Raw genomic sequence first — 12,262 nt, forward strand, 5'->3', positions numbered from 1 at the left:
CTTTCCTTTCCTTTCCTTTCCTTTCCTTTCCTCCCTCCTATATTATTAACACATTATTGAACTAAAAATTGGCAAGCTGAGTTTGGAAAACTAGAATGTTTATACAAATAAAACCTTAGAATTGAGATATCTATTAAAATGCCTCTTAAGTATTTTCCCTGATCTTGTTTTGAAACATCCCTAAGATAGTGAAGATATCTATGTCAGTAACGCCATGCAAACGGATGAGTTCTGTCCTTTACTTGTTGGTGCTTCTATAAATCTGAATCTGATTGCAATCGATTGAATTGATTTTTTTAACAATTTACTCTGATGTTTTTTCTTAGAGCTATTAGTATAGTGCTTTTGGTTGTTGGGCTCCCGTATCACTTGAATGAAATGCAAAAACTGCTTCCGTCGTGTTAAGATAATGTTTCATTTAGCAGCCTATTGTAAGTGAGAAACACAGTTCAGAAAGAATCCTTGATGTCGTCTAACAGCAAAAATAAACAAGTAAATGAATAAATTTCACAAACCTTACCTTAAATAAGCACCTGTCAGAATAGACGTCATTAAACCCCATAATTTAATGTCGTCAGTAAACACTATGTATATGTGTTAACATAAAATTTAGTGCTGCTTTTTGCGCAAACATCTCTGCATACTCACAGACCTCCCACTTGTCTGTAACTCCTGAGCTTCTTTCATTAACTAGCCTGTGTGTCTTCTTTTTCTACTCCCCATCCCACCTCCTCGACCTCGGACCCTGTAGATTCGGATTAACAGGGAAGTAAGTACTTCACTGCTCATTCTTCTGCCTCCCATCACTTTATTTCTCCTGTCCCCTCTCCACTCACTTTCAGCTGTCCTCTATCCACAAGTGCTCGAAGGTCAGAGCGTTTCAGGTGCGCATTTGATCAAAATAACAAAAACACACAAAAAAAAAACCCTTTTTAGTTAAGGATTTAAAATGAACACAAGGAGATGTGTCCTCTCTGGATAGAGGACCCTGCTGTCTTTCTTAGTTTTTTTTTTTTTTTTTTTTTAGGGGCCAAAAATCAGGAAGTTTAGTTACTATGGCAACTGTCTGAAGAAGAGGAGTGGTTGTATTCCCGATGATCAAGTTTGGCCAGAGCCTGAGGAATTGTGGATAGCGGGCCTTGCAGCAACAGTCATCCATCTCCATTTTAAACATTTCCCTCAGTTTAAACGGCCAGATGCGATTCGGAGCCGCAATACATCAGCAACATGGACGGACTTGATATTTTAGGAGAATGCCCTCTGCAAAAAGATAAAAAAATAAAATAAAAAAAAAGCGTTATCTGCATGGACTGCTGCACGAGGCGGACTTGATGAGAGCTGGTGGGCTCGAGCTGGAGTTCATGCCGATTATTTTTGACCCGCCTTCTTCACTCTGCAGACTCATGATAGTCGTGTAATTGCAGCATCAATTATCCCTTCAGCTGCTCCTCTTAATCAACAGTGAACCACAGCATCAGAGTGGTTTTCTGGACGACATTTTCATAGAATCGCAGAGGTTAGCTTACCTGTACGTTATTTTATTTGATTTTTTTCCCCAACAGGAATGTCTTTGAACAGTTTGCGCTCCCTCAAAGTGTTTATAATTCATGTGGTCTTTGTCATGTTTGTTTGGCTCAAGGCTGTAGAGGTGACAAGTCATTGTTCATTCATATTCATCCCATGTACGCTGTGTGAAAACATCTATTATCTACATCAAAGGATGTTGCTTCTTTTCATGCAAAGCTTTTTGGCCTGTTTTGAGGCTTATGGTTAATTTCACTTTTGAAGAAGGTTCTAGTTGCTATTATTCTACTGTTGCACTAGATTGGCCGATCACACTGGGGGAATTTATTTATATACAAGTCAACGTGCTCTTGGTAAATTCAGCAGCCCAGGTAGAGAACACTGTGAACCTTCATTGAATTTTTTTCCCTCCCCTCCTTGTTCTAGCATACTGTGTCACGAAGGACATTCTTTGGTAAATTGGGCATCTAAACTAAAAAAGTTTGAGGTCTTGGTTTTTTATATCTCCAGTGAATAGCTGCAGGGATTCAGTCATTCTTCATTCACGTACCTCTCTTTTTTTTCCTAAGATGTCCCAGGACTCCTACTTTTTTAAGATGCCCAAGCTTCACTTTGTGTACTTGCTGAGAGCAACAGCATCCGGATTCATCAGTAGAAATGCTAGATAATTATAAAGTGAGCTTGTTGCAGAAGGGGTCATTTTCAAAGGAGGGAAGTGAGGGGGAAGAAGAGAAGGAAGAAAAAGGGGGAAGACAGACAGACCCCCACCCTTACAGCTGTGCCTGAGGCTCAGATGGCTTACTCAGCATGTCATCTCTCTTCTCTCTTTCAGGGCTACCATCGATCCAACCACTTCATCGCCACTCAGGGTGAGTATTCCCACAAGGCTAGAGTATATATTTCTGTGGATGTATGCGTGTGTGGATTCAGTAATGGTGAATAGATTTTTTTGTATTTTTTTTTATCATTATTGTAGTTTAGCAGTTTGATTATACTCTACCCAAGGATTCATTTCATCCACACAATTGCCACTACCTATGCGAAACCAATAAAGACAAACAAAACCAATAAAGACATAATCTAAAGACAAACTAGATTATATACTTTTCTACATCCTTAGATTTTAGCCTCCCTATGGAAGACAAGTTGTAACGTTACAGTAAAAAACGTGAATTTTAGTGGAAGTTTATGTGAAAGATCAACACAAATTGCCGTGTAATTGTGAAATGGAAGGAAAATTATGCAGAGTTTTCACCAATTAAAATCTACAAAGTGAGGATTTCTGCCCAAATCTCTCTCGTTTTGTACGCTTAAATAAAATCCAGTGCAAATAATGGAAGTCATTTAATTATTTTTGAAAATTCAACTGTGTCTAATTTAATATTAGTATAAATCCGGCTTGTCTCTGAAGGCTTCACAGATTTGTTTGGAAAATATTGAAGAACAAAAATGATCATGAAGGCCAAGAAGTTTTAAATGGGGTTAGATTTTGGAACAACTTTTAAAACTTTGACAATCTCACATAGCTCGGTACAATCCATTATCTAAGAATGAAAAAAAGGAAAGCTGAGCTGCTAACTTTGCATGATGTGACCATTAACTTTTACTGGTGAGGCAGGCAAGGAAATAATCGGCGAAGCAGCCGAGACGGCCGTGTTTACTCTGGAGGAGATACAGATATCCATAGCTGAGGCGAGGAAACCTGCCCACATAACACTTCACAACACTTCTTAGAGGATTTTGTTTGGAAAATATTTTGAAAGCATAGTTTATCTCTCCTTCACTTCACAATTATGCTTTGGGTCTTAATCAAAATTTTATTGAAACCCTGTATTTGAGCTGTTTTTTATGTAACAAATTCCCGGTGTAACATTTGCTAGCCAAATATAGAACTACCCCTTTATGGGGGTCGTTTGGTGGGGAAAGTGTTGACAAACTTTTCTCTGCTGGTTTTGAACCCTGTGGATTGTTGCTTTCTGTGCAGCTCCCATTCAGAGGTCTGGGAGGATCTGCTCATCTGCTTATCTTCCACTAGCAACCCCCTCCTGGTAGACTCAGAGAAGCAGATAAAACTTGCAAGAGAGACAAACGACTTCAGCTTCGCTTTTGTCTCTTCCAGTGTTTGTTTTCCAGTTTCCATGCTGTGCATTGCTTCCTAAATGTCTCCTCCTTTGATGACAGTGAATGACTTTTGGTCTGCCGGACTTCCATCATCAGCCGCTGCTGTTGCTTTAGTCACCCGTCGCCCTCTTTCCTTCTGCCTGCTTGAAATGACCAAAAACAATTATTTACGGCGTAATTTTAAGAGACGGAACTCTGTCCTCCAGAAAAGGCCACTTGGGTCACAACTATGCACAAACCCACAACTAGCAAGACATCTGAAGTTGATAAGACAGGCTTGTCTTATTGTGTGTCTCTTTTTGTTATTCCCTCCCTCTTCCCACTAGGACCAAAGCAGGAGACGCTGTACGATTTCTGGAGGATGGTGTGGCAGGAAAACTGCTTCAGCATCGTCATGATCACTAAGCTGGTGGAGGTTGGCAGGGTATGCTATGTGCACTCTCCTCTTATCCCCCTTCTGTCACTGTTCAGATAAGTACTGAAACCATTAAAAGGGAACTGTTTGGTGTCTAAATAAGAAGCTTTTATGCCTTTGATGGGCATATGCCTCGCAGAATGCTGAAAGCTGTTATATATTATGCTAATTTGCCGTCTTTTTTTGCAGCTGCAGATCAAGCTGTTAAACATGCTGTTCATTTATGAATCATGATATATCCTAAAAGTTTAATATAAGGTTCACTGTAAAAAATAGTCGAGCTATTTTTTATTTTTTTTTTGTCTGTTGTTCATTAGTGATGGTTTTTATTTGAACTGTAATGTCACTTGTATTTGGATACAAGTGAAACTATTGCTCATCTGGTTAGTCTATGAAGATACGATATGGTAGCAAACACTTTTTGTAGTTAAAGGTAAAGCTGAGGTTATTCTTTTCCTCCGCTTCCTCACTGTCAAGCGCGTACAGAGGGAGATGGACAGACGACCAAACACAAAACTGTTCCAGGGCCAGATTAAAATAAGGCTGGGCCGAAGGGGGCCGGATCTAAAGTGGAAAATACGTATTACAGACACGGGATGGGGAAAGCAGGATTTCTGCACTAACAAGATTTGAGACTAACATGAAAACGATTGGGGACCACTCATAAGAACCAGGCAGCCAACTTTAGATAAAACTTTAAAAAGAGGCGTTTCAGCTGTGATCGTAATTTGTCAGCTTGATGTTATGAAAAAGATCAAACTTCTCTTCATTCTGTCCAAACAACCTGATCTTTGGTAATTAAAACTACACATAAATGAGAATTCATGTCTGACATTTTCGCTGGACAATATTAACGTATCATATGAGGCATAACATTTCCTTACCACCTGATGCAATGATCACTACAAAAGAAAATATACTTTGTTTGTCTGCTTCTGTGCAGTTTTATAAAAAGTGTGTCTGTCCTTGTATGTACAAGGCATATTGATGTAGAACTATTATGTTTCACCTCACATGCACCATGAACTCAAGTACCTCATCTTTATCAGCCAGAGCAAAGGAAGCATCACCAAAGCAGATGGTTAAAATGACACCATTTTCCCAGCAGAACCCCTTGAGCAATTTGGTTCTCCATCTTTACCTTGCCAGAAACAATCAATAAATGAGAAGTGGTCTCTGTGGCTGAATCCAAATAGTGCCTCCATTGTGTTGGGTGATGTTAACATAAAATGATGCACTTTTTTTCATTATGTTTCCTGGTATTATGTTGTTATTTAGCTTTTTTCCCCTCTTTGCCTTGCAAGATAAAACAGGGCCAGAGAAATAAGTAGTGCAGCATTTCACTGCACATTTTCTGCTACTATACATTTAGTTAAATCTGGTCAAACTACCATAAAATACATTCGTAAGACCAGACTTTAGCATTACGCTTTAGGTAACATAAATATGTGTATTTTTATGTTTCTACAAGGGCACAAAAGTGTTAGGATATTTTAAACTGTGAGGTTTCATATGTATATATATATATATATATATATATATATATATATATATATATATATATATATAAATTAGGACAAAATACATGAAAAAAAGGATTCATATTTCTAATTTTCTTGCACTTTCTCACAGATGTGCAACGGAACAGAAAGACAAGGTTAGCTCAAGGTCTGAAATGTTGCCTTGCTTGTTTTTAAACAGGTGAAGTGCTGTAAATACTGGCCTGATGACAGCGAGATGTACGGGGACATCAAAATCTCTCTCCTTAAGACGGAAACTCTGGCTGAGTACACAGTTCGCACCTTTGCCTTGGAGAGGGTGAGTCAATGTCCATCTTAGATTTCCCATAACGCTGTCATTTTGTTTTTGTCAGAACGTCCCTTACAGCTTTTTCATGGCAAAACCCAGTGCTCTTTGTTGAATCTCACAATGCCTGCACCCACAACAAGTTCCCCATGTTACCTAGCAGAGCGAAAAGTAAAATTAAAGGTAGAACATGAATAGAAGGGATTAGATGCTTGGCGGGACTTTGTGCTGATGGATGCGAGGTCCACATTTTAATCTGAGAGGAATTAACACCAGCAGCTATGCGCCTACCCCCGGCGTGTTTCCATCATCGCTGCTACAGTGCGGTGCCCCTGACAGCCTCCATCCTGTCAATCTCCAGGGGAGATCTCTCATTGGAAAGGCTCAGAGTGAGGCTGGAAAGACTCTGGTACGAACACAGGATTATCATCACACCGTCACATTCGCTCTCACTTGGGCACACACGTGTGCTTATTTAAATCAGGATGAATTTGGAAACTGGTGACAGTTTTCTTGTTTTTTTTTTTTTTCCAAAGCTCTTTGAGTTTTTTGGGGGATTTATGTTTTCAAAAAAAAAAAAAAAGACAGAAAAGAACATTTGCTTCAATTTGTCATCTCTGAACAAAGGACGAAATTGCTGTGTGACGGTAGAAAACCGCAGAGACTCTCAACCATCCGTAAGGTAAAGTCGGATGCTGAGGTGTAGCCATCAATGAGGAATAATGCTCTATTTGAATATTTTGTGGTAAATGCAAAAAAAACCCTGCTAACATGGTGGCCTGAAATTCCCAAACCAACGGGAGCATGTCTATTATTCTATTATCTGTATTATAACATGTTGCAGAGTTGGGGAAGATACATAATGGGCATGGAAACTATATGAATAACAACATGTTGGAGTTGACAGTATGTCCTCCCACTGCCCATCTGAAGCTACATCTTCTTATGGGTGTTCATTCTGGGCACCATGTTTTTTTTTTTTTTGTTTTTTTTTTTTTTTACAATTTCCATAAATAATGTGTCCCAATTTAACTGAATCAAAGTTGCACTTTTACGAGGAAGACTATCTTTCATATGGTTCTGCTTCATCTTTGTAAGCGTCCTTTAACATCTGGCATCTGTTTGTATGAGGTTAATATTAACATCTAGGAAACAAGAGTTGTGTTAATATGAAATCACCTCAGTAGAATAAACATATAAAGCTTGATCCCGTTTTGTTTTTTAAACAGTTTTACTTAAATGATTGCTTATCTTAGACTTATTTATAAAACTAAAACCAGGCTTAGTCATAGAGCATAATCAATGGAAAGCTGTTATGGACAATGAGTACGTAAGCAACAAGGACAGAGTTTATAAAGAAATGCACACTGATGTCTCTTCTGTCATTCTTTACCGTCCTGTTTAGTTTACAGGCAGCAAGGACGATACAACTGTAAAGGAAGAAATACATCTCATTCATGTTGCCTCTTTATGCCTGCATACTGTCTGACCAACAAGGCTATCCTTCAATGAAGGGATTTTAATTTCTGGACTAAAAGTGATGCAGAGTGTAAACCAACATCTGACGAGGCTAGCTCTAGAATTTAGCAATACTTTTGTTATGATTTTTACAGTTTTCATGAAGCCTAGTAAAATCTGTACATTGCTCTGATTGAATGGAGTGATGACATAAAATGGGGGAGTAGCTATTCACTTTTTTCATTGTTTAGGCGCCTGTGCGCATAAACAAACTCTTTTCCTGTTGACAGAGAGGATACTCAACCAAGCATGAGGTCCGTCAGTTCCACTTTACATCCTGGCCTGAACATGGCGTGCCCTATCATGCCACTGGACTGTTGGCTTTTATACGAAGGGTGAAAGCCTCCACGCCTCCCGATGCTGGCCCCGTGGTGGTCCACTGCAGGTAGGGCGGCCCTCCCAGTACATTCAAATGCATACATCACTCCCAGATAACGGCTGTATTTGCATATGATAGGTTTACGTTTAGATTTATCACAGGTTTGTTTTTACTGCCATTTATCTTGATAATGGCAGTAAAAAACGTGTTCAATCCAACCCTTTTCACTTTTAAGTAGTTTTCATAGCCTTCTATGACTTGCTCTATTTCCCCCCCCCGATCCTCCAATTTGCCAAAGACCTTTTGTGCTTTTTCCTGCCTTTTGCCAGGTCTTGGTTGAAAAACGTCTAAATTAAATTTAGACTAAGCCTTAGTTTGGTAGTTAAATGCGAGTGCTTAAATGTGCAAGAGGTGAATCAACATGTTGGAAGAAGGGTGAGAAAAAGGGAAATGTACAAACTAAATGCATTATGTGAACACATACAAAGCAAAAATCCAATCTATTCATATATTAGACAGTGTTAATTTACTTCTTCAGTTTAGTAGTATTCAAGGTTCACAAACAGCCCACACTTCAACATTTTCTTTCACACCTGCTCTCATAGTTTGGGTTGGTTTGACATAAACAAAACAATGTGTAAAAGCCTCCAACAATCCAAGACACAATCATTGATGGTAAAAGATGACTCCATCATATTAAAGAAAAAAAAAAGTTGACAGTTTAAATGACAATCTCCTTGCTATTTCTGCTTAATTCTCCTTTAAGATGATGTCTAATTTTGAGTTTGCAGTTCAGGAATCCCACATTTTGGGGTCTCATGCGAGGCAGGACAAAATATCACAATGTTATAGTCAGTATAGTCGTATCCAATATAAATACGCAGAGGAACTGCCTGAACTGCAATAAATGTTGGCTAATTATTTCAGGATGTTCATCCTTTCTGTGTCTGGTATATATTTGGGTACAATAGTTGTTTATTGCAGCACATAAAAATCTTTTACAGGGTAAAGAGGAGGGTAAGGTGGTAAAATCATTAGGAAGCTATTTCTTCAGTGCCTAAGCAGCTGGTGTGAATGAGCTGCAGATAGGGATTTTATTTTCCAGTAGCTGGATAGACAATTCATTTTTTAAAGGTATAAACTTGCCATGAACCCAAAGTAGGAAGACATTAATACTGTTTACTTATTTGTTTGTCACAAGTCATATTGTTGTCGCAGCATTCACAAACATTATCGCATATCTGATTTTTATTTTTTTCCAATATCATGCTGCTCTACCCTCATACATTATTTGTCACTGAAATTTTTTTTTTACATAAAAGTCACTTTACAATTCCCATCAAATACTCTGTTTTAATGAAACAGAAACCCGAGTGGAAACAAAGGTCATTAAGCACCTGTGTCCTCTTACTTTATATAAACATTTGGAAATGGGTTTCATAATATACCGTTTCTGAACAGGATATGATATAAATATATATAGAATCAATCTGACAGGCTTCCTGTCCAAGATCATAAAAGCCTGATTATTTATCACCCTTAGTAGCTTGATTACTTTGGGTGCCGCTTGTGACAAAGAGGTTGAAAGGACAGAGAAAAAAAAGTGTGAAATGTCTGAAAGTATTTGCATCATCAAATTGTTGATATCTAATTTGTCTATTTTTTTTTGTGACTCAATCAAACAGGCCAACAGGATGCCAGGGTATATTATCTCTGAGAATTATTTATTAAGCTTAAAATTATTACTAACAATTAAAGGGTGAATAAACTAAAAAAAAAACAAAAAAAACATATATATATTTTTTCTTTTTTTCTTCTTTGCATGCTACGAGTGTCATGCAAAGCAGATGAGATCTGCTGTCCGTGACCGATTACAGTTTACGAATAGCCTCCTTTCATCCACCTCCTCTGCTAACATCTCTGCGGTTTGTTTGGACTGAGCTGGCTCACCTCGCCAGTCAGGAATATTTCATATGTCACATCAAAGAGTCAAAGACCTCGGTTCCATAACTTTTTTTTTTTTATCAAAAAATGTTTTATTAAGAACACAATAATATTTTTTTTAGCTAATAACTATGAGTGCAGGTAAATTATGCAACTACCAATACATTTTTGTCTCATAACCTACAATGCAGCCCTTGATTCCTCTGGTTTGAAGCCACAGTCGTAAAGATCCATATCGGGGATCTAGACGTTCCGACAGACTAAGATGAGGAAAAATAATATTCTGTATGTATTTACTTTTAAGCACAGGACACCCACAGAGTCATATCAGCCGATTTTATACACTTATTCTTGCACAAAAAGTCACTTGAGCAGCATTATGGGCTTTTATTGTACTTTAGCATGCAAATAACCAACATTGCTACGAGATGCGATGCAATCATTCGGCGCCAGCAGAATAACATTTTACCTGGTAAATAACCTCTGGTGCTTCAGTACACGATTTCCTCTTTTGTAGACATTTTTCACACACATGCATAAGCTGGAGCACAGATATGTTGGACATTGTTCATATGCATGCTTCAAATGATACAAACCTCACGATGATACGTTTCACATGAAAGAAAATAAAACCTTTCTGCTGTTGATTAGGTGGCTATTTATGAAAGGATGCGTTTAGCTCAGATTTTTATTTTTATTTTTTTGAGTAGAAAATAGAATTAGCTGTGTAAAGAAATAGTGCTACTATTGAATATACAGCCTGCTGTTTTAGCTCCTAAACTACTTGGAGGAGTAGATGCTTTGAATCACTGACTTTCAGCATTCATTCACCACATGGCAACAGTGGAGAGTCGCTTGGATTATGCCATCTTTACAGCAATCTCTCTTACAATTTCTAATTATTTCTGAGAATGCACGTAGTGACAGTGGAGAGAAAAATATCCCCCTTAGCAGGAAAAACCTCCAGCAGAACTCGGTACAAGTGGCCAGCTTGTCCTGACTGACTGGGGGTTTGAGAAGACAGAGCAGATGCACAAGAAAGAAAAGAACAGCTGATGTAGGAATCCTTTCTAAGTTAAAGAAAAGTAAAGAGTCAATGGCAGGAAAAGGAGAATGTTATGTTGATGGCAGCTCAGCCAATGTCCCCCTCCAGGAAGGAACCACAGATGAGCAGAATGCCAGGTCAGATGTAGCTTCTACGGAAAGAAACATAACTGAGAGAAAACAGAAATTTTCCAGGTGAAATTACTGCAAATAGTTGTGGAACAAAGTAGCAGAGGAAGTAAAAGTAGTGTTTGAAAGCTGGACCCTGAGAACTGAAGGATCTGCCTCACACTGTACTTTTTGAAACTCTAAGAACCATCGGGAAAGCTGCAGTCTGAGAGCAAAGTGCTGTTAGCAACATCTGGACCAATCAGATCATCCAAAGGCTTTAAAGTTTAATATGGATTTAACAGGGAGCAAATGAAGGGAAGGTAAATTAGGAGAAATAAAATCAGATTTTTGATTAAATTTAATTTCATCAGAACGCTTATGAAATTACTGCAGTTTGTGGACTTCCTCATTGTAAACATAAGTCCAGCCCTGAAATAACAAATGCATGGGTTACTTTTTCATCGTCGCTTCTGACAGGATATTTCTGACTGAAAAAGTATTTTTTATTTTTTTATATCTAGAAGTCTAGCAGTATCGGAGAGAAATTCAGTAGCTTTTTTTTTTTTTTTTTCTGAACTTGAGCTAGTTATTAACCCAGCAGGCTGCAAGGATTTCTCAGCTAATGCTGGCATTTGTCTTTCAGCGCGGGGGCCGGACGCACCGGCTGCTACATTGTGCTGGATGTCATGTTGGACATGGCCGAGTGCGAAGGTGTGGTGGATATCTACAACTGTGTGAAAACCCTCTGCTCGCGACGCATCAACATGATCCAGACAGAGGTCAGAGCAAATGTGCAGCGAGGGAAAACCTCTTTTCACATTCAGACAGAGTCACCCATCTTGTATTTTAATGTGCATCCATTCTGCATATTCAGCAGCTCACAAGGCTGGACATACTGATTTAAAAAAAAAAAAAAAAAAAAAGCCTTCTAATAGTACAGTTGTATTACATTCATAGAGTTCCATTCTGCTGCTTGTATAAAGGTCATTGCCATATTTTTAAATGAAATAAGCATTCTGTCACTGTGCAGTGTGTGGGTATATGAGCTGTCTTCTGCAGGGTTCAGGAAATTAAACAGCTGTCCAATGCAATGTGAATACAACATTGACATAGTTGCATTTCAGTCTGACCATAAATTCCCCTCTGCATGTTTTGTTTACTTCCCACTGCAAGCAACACTAGCATTAAGGCAAGGTTTACTAAAAATCACTTTATGTTTTTTGAGTGTTTGTTCAAACATATTATACGTATCTATCGAACAATTATTTGCTTTATTTTGTGTAAGCTTGATGTTAAACTAACCAGAGCTTATTATTTGAATATGTGGACATAAATTTAGATAGTAACGTTGCAAATTAGATATAATTTGTTCTGACAGCGACGTGCCAACAAAGCGCTTTCAGTACGATAGTTGGTTTTTATTGAATTTGCACCAATGGGTGCCAGTGGTATTCAAAAAC

At 38.3% G+C, this 12,262-nt stretch overlaps 1 protein-coding gene across 4 annotated transcripts in view; it reads left to right on the plus strand.

The window, feature by feature from the left end:
• Positions 1–12,262, plus strand: part of ptprub (protein tyrosine phosphatase receptor type Ub) — a 223,992-nt gene that overhangs the window by 194,614 nt on the left and 17,116 nt on the right. For 2 of the 4 annotated variants that reach the window (XM_016675036.1, XM_016675037.1), the window contains 6 exons: positions 752–769; positions 2,357–2,393; positions 3,972–4,069; positions 5,762–5,878; positions 7,615–7,769; positions 11,446–11,581. In XM_016675036.1, coding sequence (XP_016530522.1) covers positions 752–769; positions 2,357–2,393; positions 3,972–4,069; positions 5,762–5,878; positions 7,615–7,769; positions 11,446–11,581 — 561 coding nt within the window. The remainder of the gene's footprint in view (positions 1–751; positions 770–2,356; positions 2,394–3,971; positions 4,070–5,761; positions 5,879–7,614; positions 7,770–11,445; positions 11,582–12,262) is intronic. The other 2 variants (XM_007559577.2, XM_007559578.2) reach the window with 1 other exon arrangement.

Source organism: Poecilia formosa, unplaced genomic scaffold, assembly GCF_000485575.1.
Source record: "Poecilia formosa unplaced genomic scaffold, Poecilia_formosa-5.1.2 Scaffold105, whole genome shotgun sequence".
Classification (NCBI taxonomy): Eukaryota; Metazoa; Chordata; class Actinopteri; order Cyprinodontiformes; family Poeciliidae; genus Poecilia; species Poecilia formosa.